Source organism: Anser cygnoides, chromosome 21, assembly GCF_040182565.1.
Source record: "Anser cygnoides isolate HZ-2024a breed goose chromosome 21, Taihu_goose_T2T_genome, whole genome shotgun sequence".
NCBI lineage: Eukaryota > Metazoa > Chordata > Aves > Anseriformes > Anatidae > Anser > Anser cygnoides.
The window spans coordinates 2521653-2546427 of NC_089893.1; the positions used below are offsets into that span (position 1 = coordinate 2521653).

General features: G+C 42.0%; 1 protein-coding gene across 12 annotated transcripts in view; it reads right to left on the reverse strand.

Moving 5' to 3' along the window:
- Positions 1–2875: 2875 nt before the first annotated feature.
- Positions 2876–24775, reverse strand: part of CADM1 (cell adhesion molecule 1) — a 181708-nt gene continuing 159808 nt past the window's right edge. For 4 of the 12 annotated variants that reach the window (XM_066981382.1, XM_066981380.1, XM_013187136.3 and 1 more), the window contains 5 exons: positions 23733–23765; positions 17348–17401; positions 15110–15190; positions 6466–6597; positions 2876–5460 (listed from right to left, as the gene is read on the reverse strand). In XM_066981382.1, coding sequence (XP_066837483.1) covers positions 5342–5460; positions 6466–6597; positions 15110–15190; positions 17348–17401; positions 23733–23765 — 419 coding nt within the window. In that variant the 3' untranslated portion in view covers positions 2876–5341. The remainder of the gene's footprint in view (positions 5461–6465; positions 6598–15109; positions 15191–17347; positions 17402–23732; positions 23766–24775) is intronic. The other 8 variants (XM_066981385.1, XM_066981381.1, XM_066981387.1 and 5 more) reach the window with 4 other exon arrangements.

The following is a 24775-nucleotide window of genomic DNA, read 5'->3' on the forward strand; positions in this document are numbered from 1 at the left end:
TTTGCTCAGTGTCATAATTTCTCTAAAAAAAATATTGTTTCCCAGAGAACTGTATTAAACGCACCAAGTGCTTGACAGTGCTGAATATCAGCCTTCAAGCATTAGCAGCATGTGAGCCCAAATATGTAAAGCTACTCGCAAGTGTAGTAGTTGGTTTATGTATGGACATTATGATGGTGTATCTCTCACTAGTATCTATTCAGTGGAAAGCAATTGTTTTTCTCCTCCTTCTTTGTCCAAAACATAAAAGATTGATGCTCCTAATTTCAATGCTGCAGCTGCCTCATAACCTGATTTCAGGAGATGCGGCTAAGGGAAACGTTAGAGGAGAAACAAACATTGGCTTCATCACTAGCTACGCTGAGACTGATCAGTGGTGAAACATATTCTTTGTGGCAGCACTTTTTATTTGAGTTTGGTGTTCTGAGGCAAGCGGGCATTACATACTACAGTTCTGAAATCCTGAGCATTTTAAAGGGAGATGCAAACAAATCTGGCAGTAATCAGATCTGAGTCTGGGATAACTATATGGTGAAGAAAGCCGCATATTTCAACACTCACCTACCATTATAGGATTTAAATATTTGTCTGTCGTTAAACGTTTGTGCACTGGGCTGCCCAACAACAGCTCTGGAAGACTGAAATATCAGTTACAGATCAATTTTCTCCTTAAGTAAACACTAATGCGGGATAAACAGTATTAGAAGATGCAATCGTAACATTGCTGACTTCAGGCTGGACTTCCTGCTGCTCACAGCAAGTTTAAGCCTAGAGATTAATTAACCTGAGAAGATATCACTTAAGGAAGATTTAAGGCTCTCGCGTCGGGAATATAAGTGAATGAGAAGTCGTGCGTGCTAACAGGGAGGCAGCAGAGACCGAGGAAGGCATAATGCTCTTTGATCTTCCCATGGCTACCTTTTGTTTTGCTCAGCGCCGACTCTGTACAGCTTTACGGATTAGGTTTGTGAAACCGGGTGAGTTTTTCTTTCATGGCTAAATGGCTGTAAAACCGCAGACTGACAAAGAAATTCCCAGCCGTGGCTGGAGGAACGGGGCAGTTCCCAGAGCCAGCACCGGCACGTGGACACTGCTGCTAACAAATCACGCCTGCGCTACCGGTGTTGCATGCATTGCAGACCGGGCGCGATTGCTTTGGCTGCTTGGTGCCTGCACTTTGCTGTTCAGAAAGAACCTTCCTACCGAGATGCAGCTTCATCGACTCTTTATGCTCGCAGGTCTCTCAGCGTGTCTTCTCCCAGTTCTGGATCAGTTTTTCTGGAAATGCTCCAGTTCAGCGTGGACTTAAAATCAGCACAACTTGAAGCTCCCAGGGATGTCACACTCACCTGTGTTTCAACCAGTCCTTACCTTCTGTGAACTTTTTTGTCTTATGAACTATGCTGCAGTTGCTCTTCAGAGCAAAGGATGGTGCTTTGTGTTTAGGAAGCAGGTATTACTTAGCAAGCACTATCATAAATAAATAATGACCGTGTAACTCTGAAGCTGACTTCACTCAAGGAATAAAGTGCCATGGGAGTTATACTCTGGTTTTGAACATCTAAGTGTCATGTAGAAGACAACATCCTGTATAAGACCTGGAGATCTGAACTCACATGTGAGCTAAATTGCCAGCTCCCTTTTTTTCAACACACGACTTGAAGGTAAGCTCTATTTGCTACTCTGAATTTGTGATCGGCAAAGACCCATCTCAGAATCAGTGACTGCCAAATCATCGGATATCCCTCTGGGGTTTTAGTAATTTCTGGAATCCAAGATTATGTGACCGATTTGTAATAAAAAATTAATTTCATAGACAGATAGAAGTAACTCTATGCAACATAACCTTTTGTATTGACATGACCTATCCCAGCAGACATTGCCTATGGAGGAAGAGCACGTCCCTCGCACCGATGAAACAAAACCAGCCCCCGAGCAGAGGACAAGAGCTCAGCGTGAAGCTGTGTGACTCCCTCGGGCAGCAAGCGCCGAGCGAGGCTACGCGCTCTCAACACCAACGGGCGCCAGGAGGCTGAGCGCAGGTGCGTGGAGCACCCTGCCAAGTGCTTCTCATCTAGGGATTATCCTCCTCCATCCAGGAGCTGTAAAAACAGGCCTCTCAGCAGGGCAACCTGCAGGCCTACATTATTGCTGTGCTCAGTAACCATCACATTATGTTGAAACTCAAATTAAATACTTTACTTATGCAAGGTAGCAATCCTTCCCTTAAAAAAATCTTTTTAATGTCAGCTACCAGCCTAACAAAGCAACCAGAAATACTCTGTTAAAGCAGTACTAGTGGCTTTTATTTTTCTCCTCCCCATTTGGCCCTTCAGAAAATACTGCTCAAACTGCTACAATGGATTAGGAATGAGGGCTTGATGTGTATTACTATTCCTCATATACTGAAAAAAAATCCCACTTCAACATGTGCTGACTTTGCTTTTACAAAATTTGCTAAGTTTCCAATGAAATGCTGCCTGGGTGAGGGAAAGGCACCGCACTAAGCTCTACAGCACTTCTCTTCTGCAAGCAGTTTAACCGGGAACCACGGTGCGTTCCCTGCTGAAGCAGTTCTGTGGATTTAGCAGTCTGGGAAATCGCATCAGCGATTTCTCAAAGGAGTAAACCTCTTGTAGAGAGCAAGGCTCCCTTCTCAGACTCGTGGCAGACACTGGAAGGGATCATCAGCAAGGGTTTACAGGTCACCCCAGGGCTCTTGCCCAACATACCACAGGAAGTTTACCAACACCGACCTTTTCCACAACAGTCCCTCCGGCTTGGACCGTCCCTGTCCTTGCCCCCACGCCTCCGCTGTGACCATGGCCTCCAGAGCAGCGGGAGATAAAGAGCGCAGAATGAGAAGTGAAGATAGTTTTGTAACATTAATTTTTTTTTATTAAGAAGACAGATATTTTATAGTACTTCTTTTTCTTTGTAAAAATGGTATACATGAACCAATACAAAATGTGAATGGGAACATATGGATATGTATTTTCTTACATTGTAACATCTTCCATGGACACCTTAAAACAGAACTGGCCTAAGGGGAAAAAATAAAAAGGCTGGGTGAACAAAGAACAAGGTTGTTTAGCATCAGTCACGCATCCTTCATTTGTAATACTCCTTTAAACAAGTTTGTTCTTTCTCCACACTTAAAAATCCTAATGACCTAAAGCTGTACAAAGTAATACTCAACAATACATTTCAAACAGTGCACTGTATACTGAAGAAAAAATACATAAACCAATATACAACTAAAATTCGTAATTTCCTGTTTTTTTACTCTTTTTTTTTTCCAATGTGTGGGGCCGAAATTTTGCAATCTACCTGAGACGGAAAACACCAATCAAAACACATGAACCTGAGACATGTCAACATTTTAAGTCAAAGTTACATCGGTAACACTGCACTACTGTACACTTTCAAAACAAAGATGGGCTGTTCGAAAACAGGATGCCAATTCCGTGATGAATGAGTAAAAAAGCCCCCCCGAACTCTAACATGCTGAATGCTTCTCACCATGGTGTGATTTGGCAATGGTGCTGAAGGCTCAGAAAAGAGCTGCGCTCCACAAAATTTGCTCAGAAAAAAGCTATTCCTGTGAGTTTCTTTTTCTTGTATAAAGGGGAAAGACAGACTACTGCGTGAGAATGGGCTTGTCTGTTTTCATGCTGTCCCATTCCCAACAGACTCCTGCGTCATAATGGTTCTGCCAAAGACAATTAAAAAAAACACACACAAAAATGATCCTCCCAACCCCCTAAAAAAAAGTTGACGCTAAGATTAATGTTTCCCTTAAATAAATCAGCATACATGTTCCACATAAACACAGTAAAAAAAAAGTATCTCTCAAAATCCAAGATTACTCACCAAAAAAAGTCAGCATATATAATTTTAAAACCGTCTTCTCATTGTGATTTGCTATCTGTCACAATTCTAATTTACCTAAATTCTTCTTTTTTACCTATGGCTTTATAAGTCAGTTAGCACACTAATTTTAATGCAAATTCCCACGTTTTACTTATCTGATAAAAAAGGCAGTTGTACCTGTCCAGTTGCTCCAGGTTTCGGATCTAACACATGCGGAAGGTGAGGCGTTTTCAGTCGCTGTGCCCCACGGCTGCTGCCGTGCAGGGACAGGGACAGGGACAGGGGTGCGTGGCTGGCAGCTTTGAGGCAGGAGCAGGGGTGGGAGGCAGCCGGACATCGGCCAGCACAGCCCGGCCCCGGCTGCCTGCACCTGGACCAGGCTGGGGGCCGGGAGGTCGCAGGTCCCAGAGGACAAACGCACGCCTGAGCACCGGTCCTCACTGCCTTCCCCGGCACAAGGCAAACGGAGGGGAAAAGAATACAAAACCTGCTCGTTTGCAGCCTTCTGCTCCCCAGGGGGGCTTTTCCTTTTCTAGCAATTTAGGGAGAAGTCAGGCCAATCGGGACAGCGTGACAGAACGGTTTGCAACAAAAATAATCCGAGCAGAAATCCCACCTCTGCCCCTCCGCAGGCCAGATCCTGCCACCCCGGAGCCAGCTGGGCAGCAGGAGGAGCCCCGGCTGGGAGTGGGACATGGGCACGGGCACACGGGTTGGGGCCACGCCGCGACACATCTGGCATGCGGACCCCCCTGTCACGCCGCTCTGCAGCCGGGCAGCGCGTTTTCTGGGTTGCAGGCTATTTTCTAGTCTCCACCATCTAAAGCATTTGAAACATGGGCAGCCACAAACAGGTTCTCATTGTTTGTTTATCCAAGCCTTTACGACAATAGAGAAAATGGAATATGGGTACACTGAATTGCAAACTATGAGATCTAAAATGTGCTGGTTCTCCTCCGATGAGACCGAGTTCCAAACAGAAAACAGTGAAGATAAAAAGAAAGAAAAATACCTTAAAAAGAAACCAACCTATTCCAAGGGGTCCCAGCAGGCAACTCCAGAAACAGAGGACAAAAGGGGAAACAAAGAACCACAGAAATCCGAAGGGAACTAACGCACAGAAGCCCCTCTTCTTCCCAGCCTCCCCCCCAACCCAAACAAACAGAAATAAAACAAGGCACAGAATCTTCTGCAAATGACTTCACTAAACTAAATCCAAGCCGGACTTGGCCAAAAAAATAAAACCCAAACAAAGTGAGGTGTCAAACAGCAGAGTGTACTTTACGAAGAATATTTTTACACAGCAAATCCCGGACCCTCCCAGTCTCACAACTCTCCACCCATTTGCGTTTTTCTTTAAAAAAAAAGACACAAGCTGGTTGCAACTTCCAATATCACTGTCTCTTTAGCGTTTAAATAGGGCCAGTAACCGTCCACGGTTGGACACCTCATTGAAACCAAGGCTGCTCTAGATGAAGTACTCTTTCTTTTCTTCAGAGTTGTTTTGTCCTCCTTCTGCATTGATGATAGCTGTGTCTGCATCGGCTGCATCATCTGCTCCTTTGGCTTCATGAGTGAAGTATGTCCCTGAAAACGAAGTGGTAAGGTCTGTGACATCGCGAGCAAGAGAGCGACAAAGCCACAAGCGGGAGGGGAAATCAATGCCACAGGAAAGAAATGGAGCCTGAGTGCAGGTCCCACGCAGCTGCGACTTGGGACTGTGCAGCTGTGATGTTATCAAGGAGCACTACACCACAAACCCCACGGCACGGGGACAGAGGTTTCTCCAGTTCTGCCTGAGGCACCCAGATGTGCAACTCCTGCTTGCTTCAAGAGGAGCTGGGCATTTTTAACCTGCATTTCCCACGGAAGTGCAAGGAGAGGGCACAGGAAAGCAACGCCATGGCAAGCAGTGGGGCTGATGCTGCCCCACGTCCCACCGCAGCGTTCGCTGCCGCCAGCCGCAGGCTGGGCGGTCACGTCCCCATGCAGACGTGATGGTGTGCTGTTTTCCATGGTGTCATAGTGCAGAGAAGAAACTAGGTCACACAGTGATTTTACCCTTCAAATGTCAGTAAAATCGTGTTTTAAACACTTAAAGGAAAGGCATCTTTCATCTTCCCGTTCTCTCTCCCCTAATGTGCCTTAGTTGTTTTTTTTTCTGTCTGCTTTCTCTTCTCTTCTCTGCGTTATTCTTTCCATCCTGGCTGGGGTCTCAACCAGCTCGTCATTATTCTGACAACTTTCCCAAATCCACTAAATAAAAGCTGCTAACAGTGGATCCTTTTGTGCAAACACCTGCCTGTATACACAGGGACTGGAATGGTCACGTCGCTGTGGGTGGGTTCAGCCTTACTCTGGAAGTTGTAAGAAGTTCCCAGGATGGACATTTACATTTTACAATGTAAACCACAAAACCAAGATGCTGGCATGTACGTACCAGCTCAAGCAATTAGGTTTTGTAGTAAGACTTCCAAATTTCAGTTTTAGCCTGTGTACGGAGTACACCTAGAGCAGCACTGCTGACTGCAAGCTTCAGAAGTGACAGACGTACCAAATCCATTCATTTTTCAGTTTCAGTCTTTGTCTTACCTTTATGCCTTGCAAAATATCGCCCTAAAATGATGAGCAGGCAAAGCATGGCAAATACGACCACGGCCACAACACCACCAACGACTGCATGGTCCACGCTCCTTATTGACCCCTCCTCACCTGCACGAGAATCTGTTGAGATTAGAAGAGGAATAAGAATTCGGGACTTATTATGACACAATCTGAAGGTTTTGGCTGCAGCTGCCCTCAGGATTGGAAAAGCCACCCTTTTGCTTTCAAAAGGAAAAGGGATAAAGCATCGAGCTATCTCGACAGATGAGTTCAGGCAGAGGAGCAGGCAGGCTGCCCAAGGCTGAACTGATCTGGCCGATCAACTTGCGAGGTATCTTCTGCTATAAGCAGCAGCACTACTACTACGCACGGGGAAGACAGCTGGGATAGGGAAAGGGAGAGGAGATGTGGAATCATTGGTGGACACGTGTTTTTGGAAATTTCCCTAGAATACTCCCCAAATTTCAATCCTCCTGGGGATCTGGCGGGGGGAGGGGGGGGGCACGGAGAATAGCAGTAGAATGCTATATGGAAATACGAATCATTAGCTTTGGAGAAAGATCATTAAACAAGTGCCCTTGTGACACATTTTAATATCAGCCCAAAACCCTCTACAACCACAAAACAATCAACCAGGCTTTGTAAATGTGTTTACATCCCTCTTCTCCCCCAACCCAAGAACTCGAAGATTACATAATTAAGCACGACCTTTTCTGTTCATTACAGTTCATGACATCTTAAGATGCAAAACTCTTAATCCAAACTATAAAAACCTCTTCAAAAGCAGACAGTAAGCAATAATCGTGTATTGCCTCCAACTGCTTTATTTTATTTATTAAACACCTCACCACGCAATTAGTTTTCTTTTATAAGCATCTCTCCCTTAGGATGCCGTCACTGGGAGAGGAATGACTTATTTGGCTGAGGAACAACTCTGAAATGAACCCAGAATGAGCTATGGCCATGTAAAAAGAATGTATAGCAGTGTAAACAATTTTAATTTAAGAACGCAGCTACATCAACCCTTGCTGCAATTCTAATGGCAACTGAGATTTATAACATAGTAAAAAACAATTATTCTCCCGTTGATTAATACATTAACATTTTGGAATGGAAGCTAAACCATTGTCTCTATTTATTTATTTATTTATTTTTTATTGAGTCAAGTGCGACACCTCCATTAAAATGATTTACTAGCCATACCTTACAATTTAAGCATAGCAGCAACAGAAACGGTAAAAATCTTTTAACTTTACATGATTTGTGAAGTCATATGTGAAGGATTTACCATTTAAATCTTTCACTACAAGAAGCACATGGCCTATAAATCTGCCCTGCATGCAGTTGCCCAGACACCTAAGAGAAATGCATTTTACTAGGAAGACTGAGAGCGCAAATTCAAGTCAATTTTTAAGAAAGATTTATCCCCGTCTCTCTCCAAAGAACAGAGCAAATCTCTGAAGCCTCCACCTCTAATAATATTTGAAGTTTATCGATCAAGCGTACAGATCCGTGACAGCTAAAGGTAATGGTGCTCTTTTGAGCTGAAACCTGATACAATGCTTTCAAGCAGGAGCCCAGGATTTACACTTTCTATCGATATTTCCAATTCTGTTCTAAGATTAAGTACTAAGGGATGTAAGTAAATAACTCGTGACTGAGACTGTATAGTACACTTTAATTAAAACAATTTAAGAAAAAAACTTAGAGCATTTCTTCAAGTAACTTTAAAAAGTAGCAGCTTTGGCATAGGCAGTGGGATGCCTGGGTTTAATTTTGCCAAGGTTTGGTGCATATTAAGGGAAAAAACAAAATATTACCTATTAGCACCACAATGAGAGAATTCCTTTCAGCAACTTATCTAACGGGATAAACTAAGGGTGGCAAAAAAGATACCACTTTAAATCAGAAGCGTTTGCTCCCACATCATCTAAAGTCAGGTCATTTAACTGTGGTAGGAGCACACCAGGGAAATCTGAAAGCACATTAAAACCTGGTGTTCAGTAAAGTGCATACCAATGGCACACACATCATGGCCAAATTATTTTGTAGAAAATCATGATTAGAAAAAACGAGATACAAAAAGTGAAACATAAACTTCCCTCTTACATTGTAATGACAAAGTGCACTCGAAGGACAAAACCTAATTGCAAAACAACCCATAAAATATCTTACTCTGTTGAAAAGGCATACACATAGCTCTCTCAATGAGGAGAATTAACTGATCTTGAACTGTCGACAGTTCCACATCCAATGAAAATTACTGTCTTTGAAGTCAATTATTCCCAGCTTTCTGATGAAGAAAAATAACAGTAAGTATTTAAGAAAATGGTGCATGTCCTGGAACCACTACGCAAGGATTTCTAGTTGCTGTGGCAAACTGCCAGAACAAGCCGCCTCTAAGAAGGTACTTTTTTTTCTTCTTTTTCTAAATAATCTTCAGTAGGAACAGACTGTATCATAAGCACTTCCCAGCATTTGCTGCTTTGGCAAGAAGCAGAATATCCCTGCTTGTTGATGGGAAAGATGCCCATGAAAGCATTGCAGCGTGCCAAGTAGACAGCCTCACTTGGGAAGAGACGCCGTTGTCTGTCTGGAATAGCAGCTAGGGGAAAACCAGAGGACCAGGGTGTTCCAGGTAGCGAGCACTCAAACTGAAGTCTCCTCATTGCAGCTTTGGACAAGCTGCTGCTGCAGACATGCTGCGCCCTGCTTTAACAAGACGACGAACGTCTGTTTGTCTGCACAGTGCCCAGCAGCACGCCAGGCTGACCTCCCTCCTGCGCTGCAGCAGGTGCTGAGCACCAAGGTATGCGAGGCTGCACTAAAGGCAAGAGGGAAGCATCCCAAGCTGCAGGACGAATGTCTTGTTGGCCTTTGGAACAGCTGAGCAGAATAAATGCACTGAGTTATGGCTCTATAATGTGTCTAGAGCAGGATTTTGCATCGAGGTGCATTTTTTTCTTAACGTAACTAAGAGAGTTCTGCACCCATGAAACCTGAACACCAGTTGGTGCACCTCATCCTTGCAACACCAGCCTCAAGGCGGTTATACTGAATTTGCAGAGCTGCAGAGAATCGGGCCTCTGTTACTTGGAGTGCTGTGCTAAAGCCTTACGCTTGACAGATCCTTTGCAGTTTCTACTCAATTTGCAATTAAGTCAAGAGCAGGGAGTCAGCAATTCCTTGAGAAGGGACAGTTCCGGCCAGAAGAGTTTATTAATTATGAGTTCTTCTACTGGGACATGCACAGCCATTTTCCTGAAGTATTTCTGTTAAAAACATGGCAAAGTGCAAACTGCAAGCTTGTTTTATTAGGTACACTGCTAAATACCTTTGTCCTCAACTTTACATACAAAGTAAAAATTAAATACATACTGAGGATGTCTAGTGGTTGCAAACCATCTGATAACCGAGTCTGTGAGGCGGTTGACAGTGTACTTTTGACTTTAAAGATAACATATTTATGTTTATATATTAATTATCAAAGTGAAAGGAATGGCTCTTCATCTCTAATTGCAAATGTGCTGGATGAAACATGCTGGAGCTCTGTTCAAAAATAAATATGCCATATTTAGAGGCACTAAAACACTTGTACTTATCAAAATTAATTCCTCTTCCTGTCTTTTCTACGTTGCATCAATTTGTTCTCCAAACAAAATAGGTAAAAAATCAATTTTTTGAAAACTGAAGCCTACTGTTGAAATGGAAGAAAACTATTGTTTTCTTCTTCTTAAACATAAAATTAAGAACAAGATAGTAGAAATTCTTAGGAGTCCACGTGCTCTGGGGCTCACAGGGGTTTCTACTTCTTTGTTCTTGCTTTTTCAGGATGGTGCTTGCCATACAAGCTCACCTGCCTAGGTACCACCTGCACCAAATCAGAAGGCTGCTGCAGGAACTACTTGAAGCTTCGGGATAACACGGCCAGAAATTTTTCATAGGTCCTGCAGGCAAGCTGGTTCCTTCGACCTTTGCTTCTGCAGTGTGTTTATGAGTGGGATTTTCCAGAAGACCTTGCCTGGTGGCAGTACTGTTTCTGTTTAGTTTCTTAACTCTCTAAAGATGATGATTTTTGTCAGCTTTCCTCCTCTTGTCCTTCCATCCTCATCTGCTTCAGCTGTCCCTCTTTCCTAGCCGTATTTGCACGCTGCTCTCCCACTATCCACTTTTAATATCGACTCGCAAATAATCGACTGCCTTCTGTAATGCTGACCGGCCCCCTACCCCCACCAGAACAGCCACAAGAAAGAGCCTCTGAAGAACCTGGGAGACCAGGGTCCGCAGTGCCCGCGGCAAAGCCAGTGATGCTGACACCACTGTAACACCTTTCCTGGGGTTAGGTATTTTTCTTTCAACATCCCATCTAAACCCTGAATACTTCAGTTAAGCCCCGCGGTGCCTAGCACAGTGGCTGCTACCCAGTGTGAACAGAGTTTTGCCTATGAACGTGGAAGGTAAGAGAAAGCCGGCGGCTGAGCGCTGCCCCGCGACAGACCCCATCTCCAGCAATCCTGGACACTACTATAGGCAAATCGATCTGTATGCTGCAAGCAACAGACCTGTTTAATTTTCTGTAAGCACCTCGCTTCAGAATATTCTCATGCGAGGTGGGAACGCAGCCAGCCTTCCAATATGCTTGCTAACCCCTGTAACAGGGACGTGAGCCTGCAGCTGCTCCAGCCAGGCTTCGCAGACAGCAGCTGCTGCAGCGGGAGCCTGGCACCGAACCACGCGCGCCCGTCCCAGCCCTTCCCCTGGCAGAGGGGGCTCCGGGGAAGAAAGGGGCTTACTCCAGCAGCAACGCTGGAGATGGGTATTATTTCATGCTGAATAAGCATCAATAATTGGCGTTACTCATTATTTCTTTGGTAATAAAAAAAAAAAAAAATGTTGTGACTACGGAGCAGACAACAATTCTCCAAATTTCTACCAAGACAGACAAACTTGACCTTAAAAACTGGAATCTGCTTTGAAATGCTGTCTCCAATTCACAAAATCTATTCCTGCTTCATATCTATGATTAAAAAAAGAAATCACAACTTTATTACTGAAGAGGGAACAGACTAGATGGCAGGAACTGACAAAATGCCACATTATTTGCTAATCCTAATATGTTATTCTTCCTTAAGATTTGCTTCTCTCAGCACCAATTCAATTATAGATGCTACAAATCCTTCTGACATTTAATTCCCTCTTGTCAGAGAGTAGTAAATGTATACATGCAGAGCTTTCCCATTAAGATGTTAATATATATTGGAGCATGCTGGCCTTTAAATCGAATAGTCAGAATTTTTCTGCTATGGCTTTGTTTCTGTTTTGCTTGTGTTTTCTTGAGAGTGAGAGTGGAAGGAAGGGAGATACTCAGGAAGGGAAGAAACAAGTCAACATACAGACATTTGCAGCATGTTGTGAACAACATGCACAACTATTTTGCTACTCTGCAGCTACTCTACACCTCAGCTGAACCAAATTCCGTAGGGTGGTGTTTTGGATTATATCAAAGCACCTTAAAGGAAAACTGCAGTGATAACGGTACAGTCCACTTAGAACAACTTGATATACACAGAAAAAAAATCAATTTTTTTTTTTAAACTACTGTGTTGCTCCCTTGAGAGAATAGTATGATTGTGTCCTGCATTAGGGGCATGCCATAATTTTATCTAATGTAGCATTGAACTTCTCTGCATGAGATGCAGCACAATATACAGCAGCAGAGAGCACTGTAGTCCCATTTAAAATTGTGGCCAATAAGAAACTTCGGTAGCTTTAAATTAATTTTTGTTTATTATTTTAACCAACTGCTACTTGAATCAACAAAAAGAAATCATAGCACTTCAAAAAAAAAAACCTGAAGTTTTCCTTTAAACAGAAAGTGTAATTCACAAAACACTACACACAGAGAAAGTAAACGCACTTTTGGACTGGTTCCTATTTGACACCCTACTAACTCATGTAATTTAAAACTTTTAGAGTCCTGAGCCAATCCGATTAAACATGCAGCAGCACACCCACAGCAGACTCCAGGCTGCACAACTTCAGTTCACATCGCTCACCTTTTTCTTGGCTAAAGGACAAACCTACACTGGTCTCAGTTTTACCTCCTGGCAGGACAAAGGCAGATGACAAAAATGACAGCCATCAGCCCCAATATCTGATCATGGAAAATGACTCAGGGAAGTGGTAACAAGGAACCCAAAGGAGATGTTTATGCTGCTAATTTCCCATGTAAATGTTCTCAGCTGACATCCATATTTTAAACCCATAGAATCTTAGTTGTTATGTATTTATTTTTGTGCAAGGGGAGACACTTTAAAATAAGTGTATTAATGATCTCAAATTCTCTAATATTTTTGCAGAAGTAATTGTTTAAAAATATATCACTTACTGCAGCCTCAAGAGCATGAAAAAACGCTGGCAGATTTTAATGGTAATATCCTAATAATGTGGGTTAAGCACCTACAGCAAGGTTTAGCATATGGAAGACTTTTCTCCTCCCAACCACTCCATAAAAAGGTTCTATTAAATTCTGTTTTTAATGAGGCTTTAAAATATATATATATTTATATATATACATACATGGACATTCATGTGTATTCCTGCTCTTGCTTTTTATAAGTGGCAACATCTCAAGATTAAGAGAAAGGACTAGATCAGATCTGACTCTACTAGCTAGTATTTTAAATATCAATTACATAGGAGTTAAAAGCTTTGGACCTACAAGGAATGAATCACTTTATTGCTAAAGCCTGCGGAAGAGGTGAAAAACTCCCAAGTGACTTGACTTCAGTCTTACCAGCAGCACAGAAGGTCTGCAGGTCACCTCCAGCACAGAGCCAATCACTCACGTTTCCCAGTAGCACAATTTCTGCTATTATTATTGCTTTGAACAGTGTATCTCACTGTTTTCCCAGTGTGCTCCAGCATGGCTTCTGATTAAGGCTCCATTTCTTTAAATACCAGAGGCACGATGTAAGCAAGCTCCTGGAGATATAGCCTATCCCACTCTGACTCAGGAAACTGAGAATTTTGATCTGTTTCATTTTGTGACATTTTGGGGGGGTATCCCTGAACAGCTCTGAACTTGTTCTATGATTGTTTGTGCTATAAAAGCAGAAAATTGCTAGAGTTCTTCACCAACATATAGTATAGGTATTAATTTTGGCATATTTGGATTTATTGCTGTACTCCTACAAGAATGTCTCTTTTATTTCTTGGTGAAAATTAATTTCAAGCTACTGATGTAGCACAACATAGGTTGCGTTTGTGTGCACATATGTACACGTGTATACAACGTACATATAAATAGCTGCAGTGCTTCCTAGATGCAATATCTGCATCGTGCTAGGGAAAAGAAAACCTAAATCAATTTCTTTCAAGAATTCCTAACTTATCAATCTTTTCTTCTTCCTGTTAAGTTTATGACACAATTAAAACACCAAAATGATGCAGGCTTCCACACTTCTCTACTGGTCATGATTTAGGTGCAATGACCTTAAGTCACTCGTGTGCTTCTGAAATATTGATAAACCAACTACTCCTCTTTCCTAATAGGAAGAAAACTTAAAAGGAAGTTAGCAATAACATTTTGCCACTGAATTTTCTTTTGATGAATAGCTGGTTAATCCTTTTGTAGAATGGAATTTTTGACATCATGGAACATTACTAAAATTTGGGGTTGGCAGGCAGGGGTGCTGGTGGGCAGAGCAGCGGGAAGAACAGGCTGTCATTATTTCAGAAACACTTTAAAATCTTCATCTACAATCTGGGAGGACAGTAATCACTACCTGTATGACAGGACGAACAATAATATTATTCATTACTATAGTCCAGCATTAAGTGTGCTACCCCTACTCTAATTTATTGATGGACTGTTAAAGAGTAGTGTTAACCTGTTCATCGTATTGTAATTGAATTTTGTCTAATTTATGCTAGAGAAATTCAAGGAGTTCATCCTTCTTCAATCAATAAGCTCCTCTTCAGTGACCCATTTCAAGATCGCTTCATAAAAAATAATGCATTTTGTTTTAATAAATTTAATCACTATGACAGGTGCTCAATGTTTATTGGTTGTTTCTTCAGACTTCTCTCTGCTAGAAAATGGAGCCACACTTACAATCAATAGTAATTGATTAATCAGCATCCCCCTTGAACAAAGGTGCTAATCAGGTTTTGATTAGTTAATCAAACCAGATGTAAAGGCTACACAGGTCTTTCTTGATTGTTCAATGTTTTACAAGATGTGTATCAACACTGCTGAGCAAAACAAGAAGACCAGAATGCACCTGAGAGGACTGAAAATACTCAGGTATGGAATTAGATTAACTGGATTACTGCAATCATAGCACACAGCAGCATATGTATTTATATACGTGTTTGTGTGTGTATACATACATACACACCAGTACATAGCAGTTTGGACTGGTGATACACAGCACTGCAGGGAACGTCTCTGTAACACCACTAGGTTGAAAAAGCGCTGCAGTAGAGTAAGAAGTCAATCTGTGCTGCAGAAGTGCAAGACAAACTGTCTCTGCACTGTTCTTCTACGTTATGAACAAAAGGTCCGTGAGTGGTATGGACACACACAGCTCAACCAGCAAAAGTTAACACGACACTGGAAACTAGCTACCTGGATGCAAGGCAACAGACGCATTACTTAATTGTACAGTTGGCAGAGCCTCCGTTGAAGCATTTAGCAGGACACGAGTACCTGAAACGAACAGCACACTGAGCAAACACTGCAGCAGGACCGACACATTCAGTTTTACCACGTCTCAGCAGCGTGCCACCCCTCAGAGGGCTGAGCTGGAGCCTGGGCGCTGCAGGGCAGGCTCCAGTGCCCTGGGGGCAGAGGGGTCGGAGCCGATCCCGGAGTGGAGGTGGGAGGCAGCGCTTCACACGGAGAGCTGGCTCAGCACTCACCTGTGCTACCCGTCTGACAGCTCAAACTTGCTGACACCAGTCCACAAACGGGATCCTATGTCAGTTTCTCAGGAGTCTGGGCATGAGTTATGTGATGGAGGGCAGAGTTTTGGTCATAGCAGAGAACAGTGCAGGGCTGGTTCTCTATTTCCCAGTCATACTGGTAGGTTTGACTTGGTAGAGTCACCCTTTGGTCATACACAAACAACTTAGATAGCGACAAACGAAATTTTGAAATTCTTGGGAAAAAAAAATCAGTCGTCAAAACTGATGCTCCAAAATGGGTGTATGTTAGTGCACAAAGGGTGCTCGCTCACCTGCTCAGTACAGCCAGCAGTTGTGCTTGCACTGCTTTGTGGACAATCTGAAGCAAATTTTGACTTATATTTAAGATTCACAAAAATAGAAAAGTTAAAGTATACTGTCAGAAAGACATACTAGCCATTCAACACATCCACAGCTTTCTGAAAAAAGAGAATGTGTCGCTGACTGCACTGCAAGGGTAACAGCAAAATTCAACAACGTCGCCCCCCGCCGCCCCCCGCAGTCAGTACTGTCACTTCTCAATGGCATGCTACACTTAACTTGTGCTGCTACCAAAAGCTGAGAAAGATTCACTTAAGGGAAAGACAGGACTGCTAGCAGACACCCATTTTGAGGAATTCCTTTGTGGAATTGTTTCCCGTTCTTCTGTTCATTCACCAAAATGTGTATTTTCTTTAAAAAATACAAATAAAAAAATAAAGCTTATCAGAGCAAAACAGTTACTTTCCATCCACACAGTGATATTTAACAGACACCTAGTGCTTCTTACCTATGAGATCTGGCCCAGGCCTGCAACAATAATTATTAGTATTGCTCAGGTGTTAGAATACATATTGAATTAATCAATCATTTCTAACCTCTTGGCCAAAGCATACCTATAGTAGCTTGCAGGAAGAGATGCTGCTGGTTTGATTGGGTTAAAGCATTTTATGGAAAAAGATGAGGGCTCAGGGCTTTGCTTTCTGGTGTTAGTTTTCGTTCACTTCGTAAACCACAAAAGGGAATAACGGTGCTGGACCCAAACCCTCCTGGGCAAGGCTCTTTGCACGCCCCCCGAGGGCAGGGACCCTGCAGGGATGGGCAGTGGGCACCGGGTGGCTCCTGCCCGCAGCCTGCGTGTCTCCAGCCTCCTGCCCTCCCACGGGGAGCTGCAGAGATTGTCTGGGAAGCGGCAGCAAAAAAGAGGCTCATTTCCAAAAGCACTAAGAAGTCTGTCAAATCACAAAGATTGGAGGTTTAGACTGTTATGACCCTTGTTTTTGAATATATCAATTGAATATATCAATTGCCCCAACTCACCCACCAAGGATGCTTTTACTTTTTCATCTGAATTCAAGCGAATTTGCAAGGACCAACTATAAAGATGGATTTATGCAACTTCCAGTTGCTTGTCGATAAAAAAGAGGTCCAAATCATTGTTTTTGTCTCAGCTAATAAAACAATCACCTCCTTTTGATCTCCCACGTGAAATTCCCCTTACAAGAATTTACCAAACAGCCTAGATGTAGACCTGGCTGCACTTGCTAAAGACAGTTTTGCACATTACAGCGTAGTTGAGTGTTTTACGAACAAAATTTCAACTCAACCATTCTCCAAATTAGTGTTACGAAAATTATTGCAAGCTACTGAGGACACAGTAGCTGGCACACAGCCTGAAAGGCGAACCCCACTGCTCTGAATGTGCCTCCCCCATTTTCACGTTTCACAACACAGTGCCAATGCCCAAAAAAATGGGAGGGAAATCCCAACAGAAAACAGCGTAACTTCCACGTTGAAGGACTGTGTGCAATTAATTGCCACACCATAGCGACTATACAATGCAAAATGGCCAAGACGCAGAAATCAGTGGAACCAGTATCTACGTAGAAGAGCAGTGCTTTACCTAGGTGCTAGCCCTTACCTGAGAGATCCCCATAGTCCAGCTCCTCTGCGGAATTTGGCAACTGAGTAAAGCCTTACAAGTAAAAACAAACTCATTTTTCTTTGTATTTCTCAAGTGACAAAAACAACACACTTAAGAACTGAGGATGAATTTCTTGGGGGAAAAAATGAGTCAATCACTTGCCATCTTCTGCTGGTTTGAGCAGAGTAACTTGTATTTCAGAATTCCAATCATTTACTTTATTACTGACAGACTGGCAGAAACATTCCTCAGTCTACACTGTTAACACACGAAACATGTAGGTGAATCAAAATCACTCATTCATAACAGCATGCAGAAACCCCCAGACTCAGTCTTTTACTCATCAAATAGGGGCAATTTCCCAATTTATTCTGGTTTGATTTAGGTTATATATACACGTCAATGTAAATTTTTCTTCCAATTTTCCAGAGAAATTAAATATTTTTGGTAATGTTGACAAGCACAGCAATTTATAAATTAAAGAATATTGTGGATCACATTTCAAAACTGTAAGGCATCTGTACTTGCAGACTGCAGGCTGTATCTTTTGTAAAAAAAATAATAATCTGAAACTATTTTTTTAATTTCCTAAATTTAGTGCATTTCTGGAAAAAGTATCTGTCCTCAAAGCTGATAAAGCAGTTCGACAAGACAAACTCTTGTGACCACAAAAGGCAGACACAAAAGAGATGTTATCACTACTGGCCATTTGGAAAACTGTCAGCAAAAGCTTGAAGATTGATAAAAACCCAGATGTTTTGGGGGGGAGAACTGAGAGCAGCAGCAATTCAGTGATCTGTTAATGCACTAAGTGGCAGCTAAATACACGCTCCGTGTTTGCCCAGTTTCTGTAAAATAGATCCAGTGAATGCTAACGGATGTCAATGTGAGTTCTGGGCTTATTTGCAGTACATGGTAAACCCTCTTCAAGTAAAGACTGGCCAAAAAAACCACACCTAATGTAGCTTAAATATGCTCCTGAATAATGCTGGAGAACAGGTTCCTTGTGCTTACAGGGGGTTTGGAGCACAAAGAGAATTTACCTGCAAAATGCTGGCCTTGGAGGAACAGAAATACCCCCATCCCATGTCTACTTTTTACATTTTGGGGAGGAGGTAGCAACAGGGGGCTAGAGACGCGTTTTTGCTAGGACAAAGGCTTTCATTTAAATAACAAAGATATTAATAATCAATGTGCAGACTTGTCTCCTATTGGAAAGCCATAAGCAATACATATATCTCATTAAAAACAAAACTCTTTTTCAGTGATGGTGTTTAAAATATGTCATCCAGAATCTACAATCTGAATTATCTTCTAAAGCGGGAAGCCATTTAGATTAATAGCTAGAAATTTGTTTTTGCACCACTATTGGATTTCAGGGAGTTTTTACGATAATATATAAAAAAATAATGACAGTTGACTCACAGAAGCATTGGACATGCAAATCTGTGCTCTGCAGAACAGCCATTCAACTTTTCTTTCTCTAAAATTGCCCCTGTATAGTCTTCCCTTTCACTTACAAGGAACCACATTTTCTCAATAATGAAAAAGGGCAATGTTACATTTTTAATGAAGCAAAAAAATCTTTTTCAAAAGAAAATTTAACAATTCAACAATTCGTTTTCTACCTGCACCTGGTATACTTAAAAATGCCACTGAACAGTATTAAAATGTGTTGTGAGGCATTTTAAATGTGGTAAATTACTTCTTGATTTTTCTCATTAAACTTTCATATCAGCGATTAAAGTCCCTTCTTTTCATGTCTGATCAGAATGTATTCAAAGTCTGCTGCAACTTCTTTTAAATAAATGAAAGCTAACTTTTCACTCAGATACAATTTCCCTGTCAAATAATAAATCTTAAAAGTGTGCAACCAGCAAGCTGAGTTGCATATCCTGAAGCCTGATACAGGTGTTTAGAAAATTAAATGAACACACCATTTATTTACAGGTTTATTGACAGAGTAATGCTTTGAACTTCTTCATAGGTTACCTCCACTTTTTAAGCAAAATATAATTTATCCTTTGTAACAAACTGTAAATAAGCAATTACAGATTCTGTTTTATGTTGCATATTCTACAAGGCTGAACAGAAATCTTAACATGTGCATGGATCTTTGTGATGTTTTATTCAATTGCCCAAAGGATTAGGTCTGGAAAATATATTTATAAATGTATTTACTATTAGTTGCACTTTTAAGTAGGGCATTTTTAAAAAGGAAAAAAGGCAGTTGGACAGACAGAGCTGCTTGATAATGCTAATGCAGAAAGCACTGAGGCTTTTTTTTTCCTTGTATGTTGTTTAATTTGGCAAGATTTGGAAGCTGTCTAGTGCTCTGGCATGGCTGAGCTTTCGGCTTCAGACTCATTTTCAGAGACTGAGCACAACTGGAAAAAACAACAAGAGCTTAACACAGAAGTGTTAAATATTTGTTTACAAAACCTTGCTAAGATCAAAAATTCATATCAGCCTTCAGGAAGTATTTCCAGCTTAGAAAATAATTTATCTGCTCTATTATGGACAACGTATTTTCTTGCAACTCTTCACTCTTGTTTGGGATGTTTTCGTAACATTGAACCTTCACTCCAGACTTCCTGCTTTGCCAGCTTCAGAAGAGATTTTTTACACCCTATCTTCTAATTCATGTTAGCAGAAGTTCTGCCTATCCTAAAACAGCAGCACCTTCCTTCTGCCTCAGGAAGGGAGCTGAAGGCAGCTCGGGGCACCCCCGGTACGGAGCCAGAGCCTGCTGCTGGGAGGAATCGCCAGCTGCTGGTCCCTTTGGTGTATGCACCCAGGTGCCCAAAGACATACATGCATAACACATGTAGCAGACGTAACGCATGGCAATGGGCATTGTCCATGTGATTTAAAAATCATTAAGAAGCTTGTTTAAGCTCTTAGCTTACCATAGGGTGGGGTCAAAATTTTGGGGGAGAAACATAAAATTTGTTACTTTTGCTGTAGCAAAAGAACATCGTGTATGAGGTCATGGCTGTTTTTACATATTCTACTGGTACAGGAGGCAAAAAGCGAGCTTGGTAATCTCACACAAAAACTTTCTCAGAGGGCAGCAACCCTGCAAGGCCGTGTTCCTTAGAAAGCTGTGGAGCCAGCACATTTAAGAAATCAAAAATTTGCATTTTGATTTTTAGGGGGAGGAGGGGTACAGGAGAGAAGAAAGGGAATGGGAAAAAACGTTTTCCAAGTTCAGTGGTGGCAGACTTCCGGAGCCAGTGCTGCCACAGCTGCACCAACGTGTGCCCTCATTTTGACTGCGTGCAGGCAGGGAACTGCGATTTCAAAATGCACCAGTGCTTCAGCCCCACTGGCTCCCTGACACATGAAGTGCAAAAGAGAAGGGAAGGAGGGTTTAAGTTCAGTAAACCCAGTGTAGTGCAGTGCAGCAGAAGCACAAGCCTTCCTGCCGGCCATGACCATGCTGTTATTGGAGTTCTGGCAATGAACAGTGCAGAGAAAGGAGACAGTGCATCAGAAAATTTACAGTTAAACTCTCATTTTTAAACAAAAGAGTTAACAATGTTCGTGCTTTAAGTCACTCATGCATTGCTGCTGTTAACTCCATTCCATAAGAAAACAGGAATGGCAGGGGTTTTGCTACCGCTTTTACATGCATACACATACAGGACTCCTTTTCCCCCCAGTCCTCTAGGATACACTCCAAAAAATTAAATTACTCAAAAATCCTTTCCCCGATTGAAGTATTGTGCTGGTTCCACACTAGCCTTACATTTCATTTTCTTTGCTATCAATCTCTTTTTTTAGGTTTGGTTTGTTGGTTGTTTTTTTGTTTGTTTTGGTTTGGTTTTGGTTTATTATTTTTTCTTCCCCCAATTCATTTGAAATCGTTTTTGGAGAAAATCCATTTGGCTTTAGTTCATGCCCATGCATTTCTAGTCATTCACATACATGCTCACTCCGATTGGACATTGGTAAGAACAAATGGCCAACGTACATAAACACCTGGTATACTCCATACACACTCCAGCAATACAAGCTTGGAAAGAAACCCCAGAGTCTTCGCAGGAAAAGAACCCAAGAGGGCAAACACAGTGGAGTTCAGTACAAAACAGGTTGATTTTTAAGGCAGAAAAGTCTGTCAAAACTAATTTGACTAGGTTTACTTGTCATTTCAGTTGTCAATCTTACTGCAGCTGCACTCCCCCCCCACAGAGGTTAAAATATTCAGAGGCCTTCCTCGAATTAAAAACATGCTTTCTATGGCTTTCCCTGACACAAAGATGGAGAGACTCCACGAGATGGAAACCATCAGGAATTGCACTGAAGAATCAGGCCAGGGCGACGTGGCTGCGATGCTGTGTCTCCCTGTCTGGTGCAAGAGCTTCCCGGCCTGACCTCAGGGAGAATCAGATTCTCGTGGGCTTTTCCCCAGAGCAGCCCCAGTTATCCACAGATTAAGGGGACTTGTGTGTCAGAAAAGGCTTCCCAAGACATACAGAAACGATGTCGGAAGTCAGGCTAATATCAAAACCGTCCGACCCTTCCCACGTTTAGGAATCAACCCCTGTACATGTGGATTTCTAGTGCTGAAAAAAAACCAGAAAGATGTGAATTTGTACTATTTTCTGATAGCACAGTCCTTTTTGTTATTTTGCCTGAATGTTCTACCTTTTCTTAGCAAATCCTGGCACCAAATGCACGGTTATCTCAGCTGAACTGAAGTACTGCGGTGGTGAGCACCCTGTGCCCACAGCGCCCACCTTTCAGCATGGCACTGCAAGGGCTGGCCAAAAGCTGATGGAAGAAACCCCCCCGTGTGGCCCCTGCGGGGCTGGGAAGAGCAACTCAAGCTGATTCAACTGACAGGATTTTGGTAGCACAGCAGGATCTCAGGGGCTTCTCAACCTCCACTACTGGGGTAAGTGCTTTAGTAGATCAACCACCTCTAATTTCTATTGCCATGGAAAACAGCCTCACCTACATGAAAAAAGCTAAATTGTTTATCTATATTTTCCCTTAACATCAATTACCTAAAGCTAACAGGTCCTTTTTTAAAGTTGTTATTTAATTCAGCTATGGTACCATGTTCATTGTCTTTCACTGCCTTTAAAGCCTTCAGGACTTTCCCCAGGGGTGATGATTGGGTGATTAACGTTTTTGCCTTCATCTGACTTTCACAGGCATTAGTGTGGAGTGTGATGAGATGTCACTTGGGACTTTTATTACCTTGCCATGACTTCCATGGCAGTAGCTACAAACTTACTGATGTTGAATCTTGACATTATACAAAACGCGTATGGGGAGATCAGCAATGTATAGAAAACAGAAGTATGTCTGAATGCCTTGAAGTTCTACATAAAGTGGAAAAATGCATCCATGTAGGTAAACTGGAAAAAGAACTGCTTTTCCCTCCATTTGGTAGGGGCAGTGCTGTTTAACCCCAACTTTACTCAGTCCTACATCTGCCTATATTACCAGAGCTGTGCTTTGTTGGGAGAAAGCAAGAAAAAAAATATAGTTCAGCACTACAGACTTCTGGCTTATATAATTTCACATCAGTAAGAAAAACAGTTGAATTATCAAACTTAAACTAAAATAGCAAACTCAAACACGGATTAGTCTTAATTAGAATTGTCAGAGGTTTTGGTTCTTCAGCTGAAAAGCAAGCTTGTGCCAAAAAACTGTATGCTCAACTTTCAGTCTGAAGTGACTATTTAAGCTTGCTTTAAAAATGTAGGAAGCTAAGGAAGCTGTCAAGCTGTTAGCTAGACTTCCTTGAGCAGATGAGAAGGGTTAGTTTGCTAGACTGCTATGCTGATAAGAAAGTGTTGCTATTTGTTTTTAAAATCTCCTTCTGCAGTGTAATAATGAAAACTTCCCTTCTGACCCCTCCAAGGCAAGGGGCTTGTCTGCCAAACTCCCGCAGAATACCAAGCATGCCACTCGACTCTGGTGCACCTGCTGGAGGCCACCTCTTATAAACTTGAATTAAAAAAAAATGCTGAAAATTTCATGCATCTCTTAAAAAATTAAATTTGAATTCGTATTTTCAAAAGACAGATTTCTTTTTAATGTTTGAAATGATTACCCCAGTAATCGAGATTGCTGAATAAATTATTTGCTTCCTTTGCGCTCCTCTTACACGTGTCTCATTTCTCCTGGATTTTGGGAATCGGTGCTGGCCTGGAACCACAATAACTGGCTATGAAACTCACAACTGAAATGACAAGACTAGACAGACTTTCAAGTCTTAAAAACTATGTTATATTTATGAGATCAGTCCACTTGAAACATGGTTTTCCCTTGAAGACTACGTTTTCCTTTTTTTCTTCCCCTTCCCAGGCTTGTCTTGCCACTCAGCAGTGCTGAGAAATAAGATAAACAGGAATGTGATACCAACCGTGAACTGCTGGTTCTGTCGTCGCCGTTGTGTCTACACACGGGAACAGAGGATTGGAGGAAGGGAAGAAACAGGAGGAACAGCATGCAAAAAAAGGGAAAATGGAAAAAATGGAACAGATAATATATGAGCAAGCTTTCAAAGAACATTGCGTGACAAGCAATAATAAAATGAAAGGCAAAAAGCATCTGAAGTGAGTTGCACTGTTTAGAAGACATGCCTCGAGTTCAAAAGCTATGAGCCTGAGGAAAACAGTAAATTTTTATTTTTTTTTTTCTCCAGGACCTTGCCAGAACAATTACTGGTGGTTGCAAAGTCATGGGAACATGAGATGGGGAGAACACCAACACCAACTCTTCTGTTGGTAAGTACCAAAACAGAAGCTCAGGACCAGCACACAGAGCTCCAGCACACAGAGCTGATGCTTAGAAAATATTTTTGTTTTTACACATTCAAACATTGCCTTCACCAAAACGCTCCCTCCAGCATCCAGTCTAGGTACCTGATCACCTGGCAGGACACAGTGAACGAATCTGGTTTCAGTTTCTTCTCCTTCACAGTGTAACCCCTGAGTCCAGACCATTTGTAGAGTTGGCAAACAAATGATAAATCTCATTGCACGCTAACTGCATACATGGCCTTTTTGCCTTCCTTACGCTGAACCACGCGCCCACAAGCTGCATCTCTTTTCAGTGTAAAAAAAGTTGTTCTGGAACAGACAAATGCAAGTAGATATTCCCAGTCCCTCTGATGTGAAACATGTCCTGAATTCTGGAGCTGAGTTTCACTGGGTCACACCCTCAAACTTTTTTTTTTTTTGTGGTCAACAGTTATTTATATTATATTAATTTTTTGGGGGGTGGTTGTTGGTACGAAGCTGACTTTACTCCATTGACATTGCAAGCCACGGGAAATTTCTTGGAGTTGCCAACTCAGTTTCATCTCTTCAAAGGTGTTTGGAATGTGCAATTCTACAGACTGACCCAAAGTCACAGTCTTTTCTAGACAACTCCATTCTGACAGTGCACTATGCTATTTCAGAT